Below are 20701 nucleotides of genomic sequence, written 5' to 3' on the forward strand. Positions count from 1 at the left end.
CAATGTGCTCAAATGTTTCATGAGCAAAATACATTAAATCAATTCTAAATATATAAGTTCATCAGAGTTGGTGGTAGAGGCAACGATGCACAAACATAACTAAACTCCATTTAAAAAATTTGTTCTTTTAAAATTTAAAGAAAAAGTTGTGTTCAACTGTGTGTGTGTGTAGCCAAGGTGTGTGAGTTGGGAGTGACAGTCAGTGCACTCCATCAGTGACACAGTCCGAACCCTTTCTCACTCTAAAAACAGTTGCAGTCTTGCCTTCCTGCCCCTACAGCGCCCTCTCTTGGCTCATCCCCATATTACGTTTTATTTACGCGCATAAATCATTATTTTAAAAGACACACTGATCAACTGAGATTCTACATTTGATTTATTTTCCTCTCTTGTGAAGGGATATCCTGCCGAATATATAGTTTATATATATATATATAGATATAAATATCCATGTTTATATACAATCCCTGTCGTCTGCTGAGTCTCTGGCCCTAAAGTCGCCCCTGAAGCGCTTTAAATATACACTTATGTCTGACCTATTATTCAACCTGTAAATCACACCTATTCCCAGTCACACAAAAGCCACAAAGGTTACAGATTACTTATATACATGGCACTACCCCCCCCCACCCCTTTGAACATCAGCTATCATATAAAATAATTTCTGCTGTGTGCGTTGCCGTTGTGTTCAAGAATAAAATGATAGTGAACATTTATCCAAATCACTTTACAAAAAAGAGAAAAGACATCAAATTGAGGTAAGAAACCTGTACACACACACACACACACACACACACACACACACACACACACACTTGACACACAGGCCTTTCTCAGCATCTGTAGTCGACACAATGTGGGCAAATAAAGAGTATCATGTGTCGTTGAGCTATTGGAGCTCATCCCTGATTCAAAGAAAAGCAGTCTTTTACTTCAGCAACAAGTCTCTTGTTTTACAGCTAGTCTGCATGATTCTGATTGGACAAAAAAAAAAGACCTGAGGGTCATCTTGTTGGGGGCGAGACCTGTCGAGAGCTCCCGGCACTGACCAGGAGAGAGGCGACTTTGTCTTTTAGTGTCTTTGATTTCAAATCCAAAATGACTCCAAAGTTTAAACAGTCAAGACAGAAGGACTAGATTCAATGCCAAAGTTCCAGCGAAGAAACGAAAATCTAGAGAGATAGAGAGATGGAGAGAGAGCGATAGAGAGAGAGAGTGCAGCTGTGACCGACGTGTACAAAAAAACTGATGTGGACGATGTCAGTGGCACTTTTTAAACTCTGCGCTGCCTTGGTTAAACAAATCCTTTCGTAGACCAACAGTGGGTAAACACCACCCACCACAAACCAGTCCCAAGGCATGCTGGGAAAACAAGTCTGGTTGGTCTGTCCAGGTGAGACTTTTGAGGAGTTTTCTCTGGTTTGGTGGCTCAACCTGCGGGGGGGGGGGGGTGTTCGAGGACGTGAAAGCACAAACGTGACTGCACACTGCCAAACAACTCAGCGTCAGTGTCCACACGTGCAACATATGTGTGTTTGCATGCTTGTGCTGTAAATGAACAAGTTTCCTGTGTGGTTGCTGGGGCGATGGTGGTTGGTTTCTGTGTTTTAATTAAAGATTGCGGTCATGGTTTTTTTTTTGGGCGGGGGGGGGGGGGGGGCAGTGGGACTGATGGGAGCATGTACACACGCCACTGGTACACATCTTCATCCTCCGTGTGTCCGTCCATTCATCTCTTTATGTGACCCACGCATCCAATCTCATTCTCTTGACGTTTGTCCCGTCCTGCTCCTGGGGCTCAGACGAAGAGGGCCGCAGGAGGACCATTGTAGGCTGCTGAGCTCCAGCGCCAGCCTGGCTGTGGAAATCTGGACCCCCACCTCGACCTTGAGTCCCGTCGTCCCGGTCGCTGCCCTCAAATGAGCTGCCGTTGCTGCTGAGGCTGTCGACGGGCGAGCGGCCATGGCCGGCTGCTTCCACCCGCAGCGTACCTGGGTAGGCGATGGAAACCAGACCTTGTCCTTGGACTTGAGGACCTGCCCCCATTCCCACACCAGCAGTGGAACTTGGAGTGCTGCGATCGCGGTTGGGTGATACAGGCTCAGACTTGATGTTGACGTTGGGGTTTGTGTTGACCGTCAGTGTGGCACTCTGAGGTACCGGGCCCACCGACCTGCAGATAAAGATGAGGGGAGAAAAAGAGTTACGACGGTGGCTAAATGCTAAAACAGAGCCTCATTAGCCAAAACGTTACATGGATGAAGAACAGCAAACACCGTAAAAATAAAAAAAGTCTAATGAACTAATGATATAGGTCAAGAAAACACCCAACGTGTAGAAGACAAAGCAAAGCATTTTTCAAATAAACAGAGAACGTTAGGAACCAGGCAAATCTAGGTTTGTGCAAACTTCAGCACATGTGAGGAAAAGACACACAGGACACATTAAACCACATCTGAGGACACATAAAGCAGAATCGTGAAGCCATGCAGCCCAAACATTCCTGAACAACGAATGTGCTCATCTACGTTCATCACAGCTGACTATGGGCGCCGGCGCCGACCGCATTTCTGCTCCGTTCCATCATCCCGGCATGAAAACCTGCTGACTGTCACATTTTCCAACAACTGTCGGCTCCCTTTAGCGTTCCGCGAAGCAAAGACTCACACTTGGGGATATCCTAAGGTATCAAACTCCTCTTCTCTTCTGCTTATGTGACACAACACCTAAAATATGGTTTCCCTCCACAAACCACTTATCAAATGCAGCGCTTTACATATTGTGCAACTCTGGAGAATTTAACGAGGAAGTTCTCGGTTTTACACGCTGCTCTGACAAGAAGTGCTGCTGCTGCTTTGGAGCACAGAAATGTTTGTGCAAGCTTAGATGAAGATAAATCTGTTCAAATAAAGTGATCCATCAACTAATTTAGGTGCCTCATAACCAGGATCATTTATTTTGTAGATTAAAAAGCACAGAAAGTTGTCAAAATACAACGAAGGAGAAGTATGGTGACCTATTAGTTTTCTAAATCATGAATAATCAGAATCTTTTTGAAAGCCTTGCAAGCCATCCTACGTAACGTAGTCTGGTCACGACCCATAGACAGCTCATTCACGGAGCAGAGTCTACGGTTGTCTTTCAAACTGTCTCTGCACGCAATTGGACAGAACTAGGACCAATCAGATCATCAAAAAAATGACACATATTCATTGCTACGGCAACCAGTCAATGGGGCAGTCCACCATACACCATCGAAGCACAAGATGTACCTCTATCTTCTCATGCTTCAAAGAAAAGTATAAATCTTGTAAAGTTGATGCTAAAGCCGTTTCAAACGAGCGCTGTACCTGAGATGACACCATCTTTGTAGTTTTTATCTGTTATAGCTCTGGTGCTGATCCCAACCAAAGTCTCTCCACAAACATAGAGCGCTGTGATTGGCCTAACTACGAATTCTCCGGAATAACAGTAGACCTGCTGAGGCAAAAGAGGGGCGTGGCTAGACCAACCTTCTACTGCTATGGTTTGTCTAGATCTCTAGGCTATCTTATTGCCATAACTTCCAGCTCTTTATCTGATCTTTTTGAGCAAACTGTCAACCCAGGGCAGAACAAAAATCCCAAATACTGAGAATATCGGCTATTTCTAAAACTGCATCAAACTTTTGCCAAGTTTCAACTCTGTGATCGTGGCCTCCTGCTTTTGATTGAGTTTCTCTAATGATAATTGTCATTCACACTTTTCTTAAGAAGCTCAGGATAAAAAAGGCATGACAAAAAACTTTCTTCCATGTCATCCTCCCCACGTCTACCTGCCAAAGACCTTTTGATCAGCCCTATCCACGCTTCACCCTCCCTGCTGGCTGGAGGCGAAGTCAAACCTGTCACCAGGGCTGACACCGGCTGTTGACGCTGCACTGTGGCTCTCTGCTTTGATGCTGTAGACATGATTTTTCGAATCGGGCGCGCTCTGTGTCTTCCTCTCCTGCAGCTTGACATGGTAGATCTGGATCCGAAGCACCCAATTACTGCATTTCGCCCCTCGGGTGTGTTCTAATATGTCATATCACGAGCCTTCTGCAGCGCTGTAACTGTAATATTCGCACAATTACGGGCAGACTGAGAGGGGACTTTAAGATAGCACTCCTCCAGGAGATCTGGGTCTGCGGCATTCAAATCCGCTCGCTGTCTTCCTCCTCCTGACACACACACTTAAAGTTGTGCACTCTTGCTGTCCTACATACAAATGCTCCAGTTCTCCTGAGCTTGCACGCACGCGCGCGCGCGCGCACACACACACACGCGCGCGCACGGCACTGTGGCAGCGAGGTTCACTCTTTCTCTTCCTGTGCCCACTTCATCAAACCTGCATGTCAGGCCCCAAGCTGGCGCAGGTAGATAGATGGGAGTGCCACAGAGGTGCTGTTGCTATGGTGGGTGAAAACGGTTGAGTCAGCAGGCCAGTGACAGTGATGAAGGTGAGAGCGAATGCCCGCCCCCCCCCCAAACACTAACAACACAGTGAGCACAGCCAGGAGCAGACACTTTGTTACATTGAGGTGTGGTGAGCTGCAGCCGTGGTTCCCAAAATACTCTGCTTCAACAAAACACTGGTGTTGTAGATAAATTCACAACACTAGACGTCAATCTGTGGTGTTAGATTTGACAAATAAGATGGATAAAGTGGATTTAGGGCTTAATTTGATTTTTTTAGTTACACATAAGGATTGCTAAACTAAGAAGTCCTGCTCATCCTGGGAGAACAGGTGGATAAAAGCAAATTTGTGATAAGAAAATTTAATATTAAAGGTGTGAAGACCAACAAACCTCCCCAAACCTGATTCTAACCGTCTACAAACAGCTTCTGTTTTCCTGGTTTATGCACCGTCAGCAGATCTGCAGCTCATAATGCTGGAGGGACGCACATTTCGGGCCGCCTGCAGACTTCCACATATAGTGGCAAACCTTATGACCTGGGTGGATGATGACCCAAAGGCACTAATCAAATACTAAATATCAGTTGGGGTTAAAAGTGGGAAAACAATGTGAAAGGGTGTGGTCAGTGAGCTTTCTCCTCCTCTCTCTGCATCCTGCAGGTCTCTGTCCTGAATTATCTGCATCAACTCAACACCAAAATAAATAAGTTTTATCAAAGGCCCACAAAGATACTACTCAAGAAAACAAAACCAAAAAAAAACAACTTTTGGACAAAATACTGGAAATGTTATAGAAAAAAGTCTAATTGATATATTTTACAATACAAGATAAAAGCATGAAGTCATCTTTATTTAACAAACTATCAGTCATTTTAAAAACTGCATCACAAAGTTCTGGAGCCCCTACCTTCCTGGAGGCGGCCACTGGCTGGCGTTCCACTGCTAACCACTGAACGTTCTCCCTCTCCTGCTATTTACTTTTTACTTTCTTTTAACATATAAAGCACAACTACTAGTTAATCTGTTTTTCGTGTGCATCTGCTCCGTCTTCTCAAACCCCCAGCGCAGAAGCGTTGCAGGTGCAATCCGTCTCTTAAATTAGCACATGCTTAATTCTCACATTGTTGCATGTATTTGCATTGTTACGGGGTCAACGGCTTTCAAACTCTACAGAAGTGACAGAATAATTTAAATTATCCAGTCCAGAAAGAACAGTTTGGGGAAGTTTTTCACTACTGTTTAGATACGGTCACTGATTATTTCACTCAGAAGGTGAATGCAGCTTTAAACCACTTTTTCTTTAAGTAAACCACTTCCTGTACAGAATAAAACATGGCGGCATAACACAAGGTTAAAGTGTGCTAAGCTAAATGCTCGTGGTTCTGATATGACCCAAACGGGGGTGTGGGAAAGATTTAGAAATAGAAAAATACAATAATAATTGTGTGTTATGTTGCAGAAAGAAGCTTAAGCTGGTTCAACAATTCCAGATACACACGTTTAACATTTTAACTGTACTTTATTTCCAAAGATTTTAAGCTGCTAATTGTTTAACTGAGTTTCCAAATAGCTACAGGAAGAAAAGACCGCTTCAAATGAAAGCTCTGGTCTCAGTAGGGCATGTGTTGTGAAGAAAGACTGTAATGATTTAGTGTCTCACGTGTATTGCAGACCGTAAACCCTAAAAGTAAATACATGTGATGAGAAAACTGATGTGTGCATTATTTTAAATGAATATTCCATCAAATCACATGATTCATTTCTATTAACGTCTCAATAAGAAGAGATTCTGTGTTTAAGTCATTATTAAATTAAAATAATATTTATTTTCATGGTACTTTTGTTGGTGAAGTCATTTATTTGAACAGATTTAATTTCAACCACAAATAAAACATTACTTTACAATTTGATTTGACTCAATGTTGTTAGACTAATACTTTAAAATACTGAGAATAATGAAATTATCATGTAAAACTGCTAATTTTTAAATATATGCAGTCAAAGAAGATTATAAGAGTTTAAACAGACTAAACCCAGATAATTGTACACTAGTTGTGTCCAACCACCCTCCTAATAATCAAGTTTAGTTTATTTCATCACACATTAAGGAAAATCTCTTCACTTTGGAAGCAGCTTTGGCATTTCAAGTGTCAAATCGTCTGGTGAGAATCCTCGGTGCAGCAGATATTTTGGGAAAGCGACTTGCTGTAGTTGTGTGTCTAACGTGTAAAAAGTACAGTACCAGCAGAGGCCCTCCTCTCTGCCAAAGAGCAAGTTGGACTGAGAAGCCAAGCTGTGAAGGGAGGTGGGGGAAAGAAAAAAAACATAGAGACAAGCAGTTTTAGGGAGAGCTGAAACAGCAGGAAAACAGTGACGGAGGCCAGTCATGAACAGTCCAGCCGTGTAACTGGGAGAAGAAACAAAAGCCTCAACAGCTGCTTTGTTCAAGCTGAGATGTTATTAGAGGCAGCAGGAAAGTGTGAAAGCTGGTGTGAACACAAGTTTGGTGGTGCTTCACATTCGGCGCTTGTTTATATTCAGATCCAACAAATTTACAAAGCTGGCTTTGCGTACAGGGTGATGAGGCTGGTGTGAATCCAGAGTGTAGGACGTCATTAGCAGAATGCACAACAGGCTGAGTGCCTCAGACTCTGACTTCTAGATAATTAACTGACCCATTTACATCTTCTGGCTTAAAAAGCAATCGCTCCTCCTTGACTGGTGAATGGCTGTGGTTTTATATTAATTTAATGCAAGCAGTTAGTGCCGAGTGCACAGGCTGCAAAGGTTTCGACTTTAATAACAGGAAAAAGTGAGACATAAGGAGAACATCATACATTAGTAGTTAGCTCTGTCCAAAGAATAAATGGGACAAGTGGGGTAAACTGTCCTATTGCACCTGCAAAAATATCCCGAGAGGCATTTTGGTTCATTTTCCTCTCTGGTGTCCCAAGTGGAGGCCCCGTCTGCTGATAACATATCGACTCAGAGAGGAGACAAACAAAAACACGAGCTGGAACAACCGGTTCTGATAAATACACTGGCAGGAGAGAGGGTGGCTCTGTTTAGGGGGCCAGCCGTAACATTAACATTTAGATTGGGGAGTCGGGAGAGGGTGGGGAGTCAACAGGTATACGCCAAATTAAGCGTGCTCAACAAAGGGGACAGGAAATGAGAGGAGAGACTGGAGTGGAGAAGGAGGGATGATTAAAACGGAGAATGGGAGAAAGTAAGATGACAGAAATCATTTCCTCATGAAGCCCGTGGCGAGGAGAAGCGTAGACAACAGCAGAGGTGAGGCTCGCAGCCAAGCTGTCAATCACCATTTGATTGGAGGGGCTTGTTTGCTCGCCGTGAGGCCGCGCCGTGATGAAATCACAAACAAAGCAGAGCAGTCTGGGCTGCAGAAGAGCTGCGTCTGCTCATGCTGCCCTCGGACAGCACGCTCTTCCGCTGTGCTGCAAGAACAGTTTGGGGTGCTGGGAAAGATTCCCACATCAATCTGGTGCTCCCTTGTTTGCAGTGACAGAGAATCTGCTATACAGATCTCTCTCACACACACGCACGCACGCACGCACGCACACGCACACGCACACACACGCACACACACACACACACGGCAGCACAGTAAACCTGCCGGGTGCTGATTCTAGTATTAAACCAGCAGGAGGTGAAATACTGCCACAATCAGCATCTGGGCTGCAAGATGAACTCCGTTTAGTCATTGTTTGGATGTTTTACAGCACAACAGCGACTCAGAGGGGGGAAAAGAAGTTGTGTGACATTAAATTCAACTCCATTTAATTGACTTTAACCGTTGTATATTGTTCCAAATGAAAATTAAAGCCCTCTCATGGTAATTAGCTGGAAACTCTGACAACATGTCACCCAGTCTTGAACTATTTAAAACAAATGACTAAAAGTGTTCCAGAAAATATATAGTTTTTGCAAAATCTTGGATTTCATAGGTTGCTAAAAGTAACGATTGCCAAGTTAAGGATGAACTCATTATGTGATCCTGAGAATTCCCGTGAGAGACGTTGGAACAGTTGTTGGATCATTAAGCAAACACTTGGAGGACCGACTTGCAGGCTGCTTTTAGAATCTCGGAGGTTTATCTGAAGGGGTTGAAGGAGGATTTCACACAGTCTGGACTACCATTCGTTAGCATTTACATGGCAATACGACGAGCCGGGCTGTGCAGGAGCTGGAGACGGCTGCTCAACCCCCCTGAAGTCACAGCTGTTGTCCATAATAACAAACAAGCCATTTTCAGATTTTCACATACATTTCTTAGTCGGACAGAACAAACAAGTGTCACTGCTGGCAGACTGCATAGTGGTTTTTTTTTGTAAATTGTTTTATTATTATTTTTCCTTTAATGTGATCAAAAACACGCGTCGTCTCTTAAATGAAGCGTGGCAGCTCTCCCGCTGTGATTTTCTGAGCGAGTGCCGTTAGAATTGAAAATTTGAAATAAGTTTTTGTGCCAAAACTGAAACCAGACCCAGGAGTGTCACAGATTATAAACTAATAATAAAAAGAAATGAAAGGAAACATCGAATTCCAAACAGCTAATACATGAATGCTTTTTATTTTCCTCGACTACAGTCGGAGTTCCAGCCCCACGTGCGTTTGAGCAAGGCCTTTGATCGCACGTCTGCCAGCTGAGAGTGACAGCTAAACGGCGGAAAAAGAACATTTTAATGCCGTAAGTGTGTCGCTGGCGTGCAGCTGCACGCAGGTTTATTGTTGGAGTCTGAAAGCAACACCCAGATCTGACTTTTATTCAAGTGAGGTGCTGCTTCTGTCACTCTGAAGCAGCTTCCTCTTTCTTCCTGACACAAAGAGCTTCAGATCTAGGCTGTAGGTGGCAGAGAGGAACAAAAAACAAAACAACTCTCGGAACCAATCTAATCATCTGATCATGATGGAGGGAAAAAAGTGCCTTTCGTTTGAACTGAGAGAGCAAAGCAACAGGAATCACATCCAAACAAAAGCAAAAGAAGTGCCGCTTTGACTCTGCGCCTGTCACGTATTTGCATCTGTTCTGGAGTTAGTTTAGGTTATTTTAGTCTCACACTATCAGGTTGTTGTAAACTCTGAGGGAATATAATAACCTGGTTGATATTAAAAAGCAAAAAACAAAAGCAAGACAGCACTGCATGGCGTTGAACGTTATCAAGTCATTCACCTCAGGTTAGCAGCAAAATTGGAGATGCAGTTAGCCATCTCCGCATTCTGTTTTTTTGCACCCCACATGCTGTGGAGAAAAATGGGAGAGGGAAAAGACAAAACAAGAAGCAGTTACAAGCTGCTCCCCCATCCACAAGTTAGCCAGGCATAAACAGACAAGAGTTGACTCCTTCTGGTTCAAAATGTGGCTGATTAGTCTAAAGTAATACTTGTTATTTCACATGTGAATAACACAGGGAAGTTACTTTTTACTGACAGAAAGAAAGCTGCTGCTAATGCAGAATAAACAGAGATAAAAACACCTCAGCTCAGTTTAAAGGGGACATATTATGACTTTTTTTCTTAACTTATAATAGTTTTATGGTTGATACAAAATATGTTTTTGAAGTTCTTTGCAGTACATCCTTCTCACAAAAAGCAAATTTCACAAGTTTAATTCTTAACAGTTTTGATACCTTCCAGAATGAGCTGTTTCAGGGCTCTGGTTCTTTTAAAAAAACAAGCATGCCCACCCATCCCAAGCGCAGGCTGCTATAAGCTGAGAAGCGATGATATTCAGGAGGGGCTTGCAGTAGAACACCTGCTCCAGACATGGTTCTAAGAAAATGTTCCTGTTTGTGACATCACAAAGAGGGACTTTTAGATACAGCTTGTTTTAAGCACATATTTCCTTAAACCAAACACCAACAGAAAATGGATGGACGTTTCTTTTCATGTTTGGAGCAATTTGTAGACGCAGTAGAGACCCACATAGCAGCACAAAAAGATGCAAAAGGTGAGTTATGCATAATAAGTCCCCTTTAAAATCCAACAAAACAGTTGCACTATTAATCCTGATTATACATAGAAGCGAACTACAAAACAGGAGGAGCATCCCAAACGTTTCCTGCTATAGTGAATCTACTCTGACACAGAAAAACTCTTATTTCTTATATTTGCCTAAACTATCACAACAGGACAAAAAAAAGTATTGAACATTCTAAAATAAAGGTTTTGATAGCAATTCAATTAGCAGTTAAATTCTTGTGATCTGCATTAACCTCACAGTTGCTGCACTTCATTTTCTACAGAATTTCATTTCAAATCCTCTTTTACAAACATTTCCAACCGATGCTTGTTTTAATCTCATTTCTCAGATTTACAGGCTTCATACTTGACCTTTAAATTTCACAACAATAATTTTAATCACTTTTCAGAATTAGATGAGTCATGAAGTGAGTTTTCAGGCAGAAAGGATGACCTGAAAACACCCGTGTGGGTGAGATGCCTAATGAGCACACTTATCTGGGTACTTCTGTAACCATAACAACCATATTAACGTCATATTGTCGAAGGTGCAAACACGCAGGTTCTGGTCAACATCAAAATCAACAAAGTGCATATTTATTCCTCAAGCTTGAACAATTTGTGTCCTTGAAGTCCTAACAGCCAAAATATTTCCCACAGCGATTTATAGGAAAATTTTCCATTTATTAAGAAAGTTTGAAACAGCTCTAAACTAAACAAACTAGATTTGTTTGCCAACTCTTAAATTGAAGACATTTAATTTAAAAAAAAGTCCAGATTTGCACATTACGATCAAATTTAGAATTTAAAGATGTGGTTCACTCATTTAATTAATACATTCGCATTGGTCTATAGTAGGAATTTGTGACTTGCAAGTCATTCTCTGGGGAAATAAGGTTTGGTGCGCTTGTTTCAGGGTGTCGAAGTCATACCAGAGGAGAAAGTGGGAGAACACATCTGGATTTAGAATCTTATTTCCTGATATTTGGACATCTCGCCTCTGATTGGCTAATAGCAACATGATGCTACCGCTGACTCCACTTACTCTGCACCATTGATGTTTTATCTTGACAAATAACACAAGCTTGAAAGAGTTGCCATATTGTGGAGTTGCTAATGCTAACGATTAGCTTCTGGCAGTCGAGATGTTCTCTGCTGTTTCCTGGATGCTAAACCAACAACAGCCTTCCCCGTTGTGAGCCAAGATGGTTGAGTCCATGAATGTTAAGCCGGGCGTACACTGTGCGACTTTTTCACTTTTTTGAGCCGATTTTCCAGTCGTGCGAGAATCCACGACATCGGGGCGAGTTTTGCGCCGAGCGGTCGTGCAGTGTACAGGGGGTTACGAGAGGCGATTAACACCACGTGACCAGCTGCCGATCAGCAGTCGTGAGGTCGCACGGACTTCTGGTGTGTTTAATATTTCGCTCGGCCCTCGTGAGGGTATCGCACTGTTGAAGCAGCGCTGCGAGCAGCTACGATCCAAAAAGTATCAGAACCGCTCACGACGCATGCACGCACAATTCTGCATCAACGCCGGTCGCTCACTATTTCCCTAATAACACACGCTGTTCGTTTTTGTTTCTACACGTTTTTTTTACTCACAAGGATTGCCAAGAAAGCGTGTTTGTCGTGTTCATGTCAAATTAAACTGATCACAAAACACAGATTTACTCTCTTTATTTCGTTTTCCTCATCCAACCCCCATAAATCCCTGTGTGTCCTCCTGCAGCACTCCCGAAGGACAACAGGCAAGACAAGACAAAAAAGTCGGACGTGTTGTGTAAAAACTGCTATTTTTAGCATATTTTTAGGGCCGACGTGTTGCTACCAGACGTACGGTGTGAGCAGTCAGGTCGCATCAGAGAACTGGTCGTGCAGTGTGAGCACATGACTCGTGGGATCTGCCCTGCGAGGAAGTCGTACAGTTTGAGCTGAAGCTGAGTGCTACGAGTGAAAAAGTCTCACAGTGTACGCCCGGCTTTAAGGGACAGTGATGTAGATCTGTCAGTACTTTGGATATCCTATTGTTTTACCATCAGAAGCTAATGCAGTTATTTCATGTTCAGCCTGCATGAAAAACTCAGAGTGACAAATTGTAACCAGAAATAATTAATACATTTTTTTTCTGTGTTCCACAACTTTAAATAGTAAAATAAAATTAATAAGAAAAATCAATAATATTAAAATTTACCACCAAACATCTTAATTTATTTCTGATTCATTAAATAAACCCCTCAAGTTCTTTTGACCAATCCACATGTGTTTTGTGGATTTGGAGAAGGCTTATGACCGTGTCCCCAGGGTCACCCTGTGGGGGACGCTCCAGGAGTATGGGGTGGGTGGCTTTCTGTTAAGGGCCATTCAGTCCCTTTACCAGAGGAGTGCGAGTTTGGTCCGCATAGCCGGATAGTCGGATCTGTTCCTGGTGAGGGCAGGACTCCGCCAGGGCTGTCTTTTGTCACCAGTTCTGTTCATTACCTTTATGGACAGAATTTCTACGCGCAGCCGTGGTGTGGAGTGTGTCGAGTTTGGTGGCAGGAGAATCTCGTCTCTGCTTTTTGCAGATGATGTGGTCCTCCTAGCTTCACCCAGCTCTGACCTTCAGCTCTTGCTGGGTAGGTTTGCAGCCGAGTGTGAAGCGGCTGGGATGAGGATCAGCACCTCCAAATCTGAGACCATGGTTCTCGACCGGAAAAGGGTGGCTTGCCAACTCCGGGTCGGGGGAGAGGTCCTACCTCAAGTGGAGGAGTTTAAGTATCTCGGGGTCTTGTTCACGAGTGAGGTAGGAGGGATCGGGAGATCGACAGGCGGATTGGTTCGGCGTCTGCAGTGATGCGGACGCTGAGCCGATCTGTCGTGGTGAAGAGGGAGCTGAGCCAGAAAGCCAGGCTCTCGATTTACCGGTCGATCTACGTCCCAATCTTCACCTATGGTCAGGAGCTTTGGGTAATGACCAAAAAAACGAGATTGCGGATACAAGCAGCCGAAATGAGTTCCCTCCATAGGGTGGCCGGGCTCAGCCTTAGAGATAGGGTGAGGAGCTAGGACATTCGGGAGGGACTCGGAGTAGAACCGCTGCTCCTCCGGATCGAAAGGAGTCAGTTGAGGTGGTTTGGGCATCTGGTCAGGATGCCTCCTAGACGCCTCCCTGGGGAGGTGTTTTGGGCATGTCCTGCCGGCAGGAGGCCCCCGGGTCGACCCAGGACACGTTGGAGCGGTTACATCTCCAATCTGGTCCGGGAACGACTTGGGGTCGTGCGGGAGGAGCTGGTGGAGGTGGCCGAGGAGAGGACGGTCGTGAGTTCCCTAGTTGGGATGCTGCCCCTGCGACCCGGACCCGGAGAAGTGGAGGAAGACGACAAAGTTCTTTTGAGCATTTTTCCAGACAAAGTATGATTTGTTTGCACCTTCGGCCTTATGGTAGATATTTTTATTCTCATGATGTTGGTGTGTGCTGATCAAAGTGGCACAATTAATTTGGGTAAAATAAAACATATGAAAACTCACTAGCAGTGCATGTTAGGAATAACCAAATATGTAGATCTCTTCCAAGACAAGACATCCTAACCTGGAGGGTGAACGTAATTCAAAACCAGAATCTCAATAACCAGCAGGAAAAATCAGAGTTAATGTTGTTCTTTAGAGTTTAAAACACCTAGCAGCAGATAACACAGCTGGCAGCGTTGTTACTAGGAGCTTGGCTCAGTTTGGGGGTGGGGGGGTATGTAGGTCACCAGAAGGATACATTAACAACAGCTGGAGTGATACCCAAGCTCTGTTCAGAGGTGGGACTTTAGACGTGGGCCTCACACAAAACATCGGTTTTCAAAAAAGTGAACTTACACCAAGTTATTGAGTGACGCCAAAGTCAGCTGCTGCTGCTGCTGCTGCTGCTGTTGTTGTTGTTGTTGCTGAGAGACGGCTGATTGCTGTTGCCAGGCAGCCATGTTGCCAGGCACCAGCCCGGGTGGTGTGAACGTCTGAAGCGCCGTGAGATCTGCACTCGTCAGCTGGTACTCTGGGATTAACGGATGGAGGAGAAGACAGAGGGAGAAAGAGAGGTAATAAGACGAGGAGGAGGGTGAGGGGAGGATTGTTTTACATCATAAAACTCTCTGCTATATCAATATTAATCAGGGCTAATCCATATTCATGTAGACCTTTGAAGTAGAATCATTCCAGAAGCTCTCACACAATGAACAAAGTGAATATTCATAGTGGTTTGTGGCATCATACTGCAAGTTCTTCTACATGGCACTTCAAATTTTTCATGACACAGTTTAGACTTTTTTTATTGTAAGCTTTCCTCTTTACCGTTGATTTAAAATCCTTTTTTTCCCGCACAGACAAACGGAAACCATCCTGCCTGAACGTGAGGGTAACTTACCAGTGTTGTAGGCCGTCTGCATGCTGGGGAACGGTGCAAGGAGGCTGGGTGTTGCCACGGAGACCACAGGGGTGGTGAGAGGCTGTGTCACCTGTGAGCCACCTAGTCTCTGAGCATTCTGGGGAGGAGATGGGACAAAAGGATTCCATATTAGCCAATAAATAGAAGATACCATTGAATATTAAAAAAAGTGTGAAATTTACTCTAGATGCCCTTTTCTGCATTTCTTTTTGCAGAGCTTAGCTAATTTATGCTACACTATTATTTCCTGGAGCAATTTAGAGCTTATGTAATTATACATGAGACAAATCTGGAACACACATAGCATCAATGACATTTCTGTCCAAAACACCCTAAAATGTGCACCGTACTACTGAAAGTCACTACATGGATCCAAAGCTATGGCTCTTAATCCTGTTCCTTCACAAATCAAGCATTTTTGTTGCCTTATATGGGATGAGCGTAGCAGTTCAAGGCTCATGACTTCATCATTTTCAGCAGCAATAATGATAATAGTTAGCATGTGCATGGCACCGTGCAGCAATGTGACCAAGAACAACTCAGCTACTGGAAAATTTACCCTAAACATATTTTTCTTTGCATTAACAGACTGATGTGAAGCAACTTTTCATTAAAAGCTGATTTTTGTTTCTACTCCACTTAAAATTTTTCATTTAGAAAACATTACTAAAACAAAAAAAAAAACACTAATAAAAGAATTAGCTTCATTAACAGATTGCTTCATTTGCCGGTGCACTGAAGTGTCAGATATGTTTAACATCATTCTACATCCAGACATCTTGTTCCCTGCAAGAGAAAATAAATAAATCCAGCCGCCTTACTTCTCCCTGAGGTGTTCAACTTTTCTGTGACAATTTAACATCATCATGAAAGATGAGAAAATTCTCGCATCTCAAGGTGGCGTTGGCAAGACAACGCTGTCGGCAGGGCCCGGCGCTCATGTTATGTAGAGTCACGGTGGAAAAGGTGTTATGAGAGGTAGCGTCGTGCTGGAGAATCATGCTGACAGGAACGCATGCATCGGCAAGGCTGAAAGAAGGGGGGGGTATTTACTAGAATAGAATTCGAGTGCACGAGGAAGGCAGGAATAAATACTCAGTGTGAGGTGTGGGTTTGTTATGAGGTGTGTGTGTGTGTGTGTGTGTGTGTGTGTGTGTGTGTGTCTAGGACCGAATGGGGTCAGTGTATCCGAGGCTGACATGCCCATCTGTGTTCCAGGCTGGAGACTTTGTGAGCTTCCCTCGCTCTGATCCTCTGAACTGAGACACAGATGAAACCAAACATGCACATGCCGAGCTGCTTTAACACACAGCAGAGAGTCAGCTGGTTGCTCCACTTCCCTTCATATTTCCTCTCTAAAGTCTATTTGTGATGCACCAATGTCACTCTGGGCCAGGCACCACTGGGTCAGCCATATTTACTGGACTTCTGATTTCATGAATAGATAGGAAAATGACTTGTGATCATTTCCAACATTACAAAACAAAACAAGAGTTTACTTCTGAAACAAACAAAATAAACTAAAGGCAAAGGGGACAAAGTATGACTGTGTTTTCAAATTTTAATTGTTCAATGGTCGAAATAAATGTGCTTATGAAGTAATTTGCATTAAATCCCTCTCACATAAACGGCATCACTTAGATATTTTGTTTGCTGTGTTAAAAAAAGAACCAAGTGACGCAGTTGGATGAAACACACAGAACAAACTTACAAAAGACTTCTCACAAAGTATTTTCAGGCATTTATTTTTGAAATTTTCAGTACCTTACAGATTGAGCGGTTTCGGGGTGCTCTCACTTTAAGAAAACAAGCTGGAACTGGCCACGTCCACCTATCTCCCACTCAGGCTGCTATAAGCTGAGAAGCTCTGATATCTGGGCAGAGCTCAGAGTAGAAGCACTGCTTTTAAAGACCACAGATGACAGATCATTTGCTGTTGTGGCCACCAGACTCTGGAACTCTCCCTCTGAGCTTGAGATCTGGACTCAGAGGTCTCCGTTAAAAAAACAGCTGAAAACTCACTTGTTCAAGCTAGTTTTTGCATGTCCTTCATCACTTCCCTCTCCTTATTCTGTTCTTTCTTCCAACTCCGCCTTTCCTGAGATTCACTGATTTCCCTCTTTTCCTTTCCTTACATTTTTGATCACATTTTTTTCTCATCTTAACCATATTTTTAATAACTAAAAAAAATTTCTTTCTTATATTTTGAATTTTTTGTTCTTGTGAAGCACCTCGTGATTTTTATCTTGAGAGGTGCTATATAAAAGATTTTCTTTCTCCAAAAGCAGTAGCTCTCTCGTACAAGCAGGAAGCGTTATTTTTTCTAATGTGACATCACAAACTCATCTTTTAGGCATATAACTTCCAAAAAACCAAACACAGGTGGCTTTTTTTAAACATTTGGAGTGCTTATAGAGACAAAAGAGATGCACATGGGCAGCAAAGATGGATGCAGAAGGTGAGTTTTTCATAATATGCCCCCCTTTAAGTCAATATGAAAATGTGTTAACCCTTTGAGGTTAATTTTTAGTTCCAATAGCTTACTCAATAACACACACACACACACACACACACACACACACACACACACACACACACACACACACACACACACACACACACACACACACACACAAATTAAATAAAAAATAAGAGAATAATTGTAAACAAATTAAAAGGTCATTTTAGATTTAAATTTTTGTTTTTATTTTAATTAATATTATTCATTACATTAGTATGATCTTAACGCTTACCACCATCCATCCATCCATTTTCATCCAATTATCCGGAGTCGGGTCACGGGGGCAGTAACCTAAGGCGAGAGGCCCAGACTTCCCTCTCCCCAGCCACTTGGGCCAGCTTCTCCGGGGGAATCCCAAGGCGTTCCCTGGCCAGGTGAGACACATAGTCCCTCCACCGTGTCCTGGGTCTACCTTTAGGTCTCCTCCCGGTTGGACGTGCCCAGAAAACCTCACCAGGGAGGAGTCCAGGAGGCATCCTGACCAGATGCCCGAGCCACCTCAACTGGCTCCTCTCGATGTGGAGGAGCAGCGGGTCTACTCCAAGCCCCTTCCGAATGACCGAGCTTCTCACCCTATCTCTAAGGGAGAACCCAGCCACTCTTCGGAGAAAACTCATTTTGGCCGTTTGTATCCGCGATCTTGTTCTTTCGGTCACTACCCAATCCTCATGACCATAGGTGAGGGTATAACTGGTAAATCGAGAGCTTCGCCTTCTGACTCAGCTCTCTCTTCACCACGACAGACCGGTACAACGCCCGCATCACTGCAGATGCAGCACCAATCTGCCTATCGATCTCACGCTCCAGTTTTCCCTCACTCATGAACAAGACCCCGAGGTACATAAACTCCTCCACTTGGGGCAGGACCTCATCCCTGACCCGGAGAAGGCATTCTACCCTTTTCCGAATCAAGACCATGGTCTCAGATTTAGAGGAGCTGATTCTCATCCCAGCTGCTTCACACTGCTGCGAACCGCTCCAGCGAAAGCTGAAGATCACATTCTGATGAAGCCAACAGGACCACATCATCTGCAAAAAGCAGAGACCTGATCCTCAGGCCACCAAAACGGATGCCCTCCACATGTTGGCTGCGCCTAGAAATCCTGTCTATAAAGGTTATGAACAGAATCAGTGACAAAGGGCAGCCTTGGCGGGGTCCAACTCTCACTGGGAACGAGCCCAACTTACTGCTGGCAATGCGGACTAAGCTCTAACACCAGTCATACAGGGACCTAACAGCCCGTATCAGAGGGCCTGGTACCCCATACTCCCAGAGTACCCCCCCGCAGGGCCCCTCGAGGGAAGCGGTCAAACGCCTTTTCCAAATCCACAAAACCCATGTAGACTGGTTGGGCAAATTCCCACGCACCCTCCAGGATACTCCTAAGGGTATAGAGCTGGTCCAGTGTTCCACGGCCGGGACGAAAACCACATTACTCCTGAATTGGAGGTTCAACAATCCAACGGACCCTCCTCTTCAGAACCCTTGAATAGACCTAACCAGGAGGGCTCAGGAGTGTGATCTCCCTGTAGTTGGAACACACCCTGCAGTCCCCCTTTTCAAATAAGGGGACCACCACCCCAGTCTGCCATTTTAGTGGGACTGCCCCCGATGTCCACGCAATATTGCAGAGCCACGTCAGCCAACACAGCCCCACAACATCCAGAGCCCTAAGGAACTCCAGGCGGATCTCATCCACCCCTGGAGCCTTGCAACAGAGGACCTTTTTAACCACCTCAGTGACCTCAGAGAGGCCAACCCAAAGTGCCCAGACTCTGCTTCCTCACTGGAAGACGTGTCAGTGGGATTGAGGAGGTCTTCGAAGTATTCTGCCCACCGATCCACAAAGTCCTGAGTAGAGGTCAGCAGCACACCGTCCCCACTATAGATAGTGTTGGTAGTGCACTGCTTTCCCCCCTGAGGTGCCGGATGGTGGACCAGAATCTCTTCGAAGCCGTACGGAAGTCTTGCTCCATGGTCTCATCGAACTCCTCCCATGCCCAGGTTTTTGCCTTGGCGACCACCCGAGATGCGTTTCGCTTGGACTGCCTGTACCCGTCAGCTGCCTTTGGAGTCCCACAGGGCAAAAAGACCTGACAGGACTCTTTCTTCAGCTTGACAGAATCCCTAGCCACCGGTATCCACCAGCGGGTTCGGGGGTTGCCACCACGATAGGCACAGACAATCCTGCGACCACAGCTCCGGTCGGCCGCCTCAACAATGGAGGCACGGAACAGGGTCCATTCAGATTTAATGTCCCCTTCCTCTCCCGGAACATTTTGGAAGCTCTGTCGGAGGTGGGAATTGAAGCTCCTTCTGACAGGAGACAGCCAGATGTTCCCAGCAGACCCTCGCAATACGTTTGGGCCTGCCTGGTCTGACCGGCATCCTCCCCCACCATCTGAGCCAACTCACCACCAGGTAGTGGTCAGTTGACAGCTCCGCCCCTCTCTTCACCTGGGTGTCTAAGACATGCGGCCACAAGTTGATCATCGAGCTGCGGCCTAAGGTGTCCTGGTGCCAAGAGCATACATGGACACCTTTATGTCTGAACATGGTGTTTATTATGGACAATACATAACTGGCACAGAAGTCCAATAACAAACCACCACTCAAATTCAGATCAGGGGGGCCTTTCCTCCCAACTACACCTCTCCAGGTCTCACTACTGTTGCCCACGTGAGCGTTAAAGTCCCCCAGCAGAACGAGGGAGTCACCGGAAGGAGCGCTTTCCAGCACCCCCTCCAAGGTCTCCAAAAAGGGTGGGTAGTCTGAACTGTAGTTTGGTGCATAAGCACAGACCACAGTCAGAACACGTCCCCCCACACGTAGGCGGCGGGAGGCTACCCTCCCATTCACTGGGGTAAACCCCAACGTACAGGAACCAAGATGGGGGCAACTAGTGTGCCCACCCCTGCTCGGCGCCTCTCAGTGGGAGCAACTCCAGAGTGGTAGAAAGTCCAACCCCTCTCAAGGAAACTGGTTCCAGAGCCAGAGCCATGCATTGAGGTGAGTCCGACTATATCTAGTCGGAACCTCTCAACCTCACACACCAACTCAGGCTCCTTCCCCACCAGAGAGGTGACATTCCATGTGCCAAGAGCCAGCTTCTGTAGCCGAGGATCAGACCGCCAAGGTCCCTGCCCTCGACTACCACCCGTCACACACTGCACCCAACCCTTTTGGCCCCTCCCACGAGTGGTGAGCCCATGGGAAGGAGGACCCACGTTTCCTCTTCGGGCTGTGCCCAGCCGGGCTCCATGGGTGAAAGCCCGGCCACCAGGCGCTCGCCAACGTTCCCCACCTCCAGGCCTGGCTCCAGAGGGGGTCCCCGGAGACCCACGTCCG

General features: G+C 45.1%; 1 protein-coding gene across 10 annotated transcripts in view; it reads right to left on the reverse strand.

Moving 5' to 3' along the window:
- Window positions 1–1646: 1646 nt before the first annotated feature.
- Window positions 1647–20701, reverse strand: part of mef2d (myocyte enhancer factor 2d) — a 66275-nt gene continuing 47220 nt past the window's right edge. For 4 of the 10 annotated variants that reach the window (XM_054740939.2, XM_054740937.2, XM_054740934.2 and 1 more), the window contains 5 exons: window positions 14811–14928; window positions 14267–14441; window positions 9633–9701; window positions 6681–6731; window positions 1647–2173 (listed from right to left, as the gene is read on the reverse strand). In XM_054740939.2, coding sequence (XP_054596914.2) covers window positions 1738–2173; window positions 6681–6731; window positions 9633–9701; window positions 14267–14441; window positions 14811–14928 — 849 coding nt within the window. In that variant the 3' untranslated portion in view covers window positions 1647–1737. The remainder of the gene's footprint in view (window positions 2174–6680; window positions 6732–9632; window positions 9702–14266; window positions 14442–14810; window positions 14929–20701) is intronic. The other 6 variants (XM_054740947.2, XM_054740942.2, XM_054740944.2 and 3 more) reach the window with 3 other exon arrangements.

This window comes from Nothobranchius furzeri, chromosome 5, assembly GCF_043380555.1.
Source record: "Nothobranchius furzeri strain GRZ-AD chromosome 5, NfurGRZ-RIMD1, whole genome shotgun sequence".
In the NCBI taxonomy this organism is placed as follows: Eukaryota; Metazoa; Chordata; class Actinopteri; order Cyprinodontiformes; family Nothobranchiidae; genus Nothobranchius; species Nothobranchius furzeri.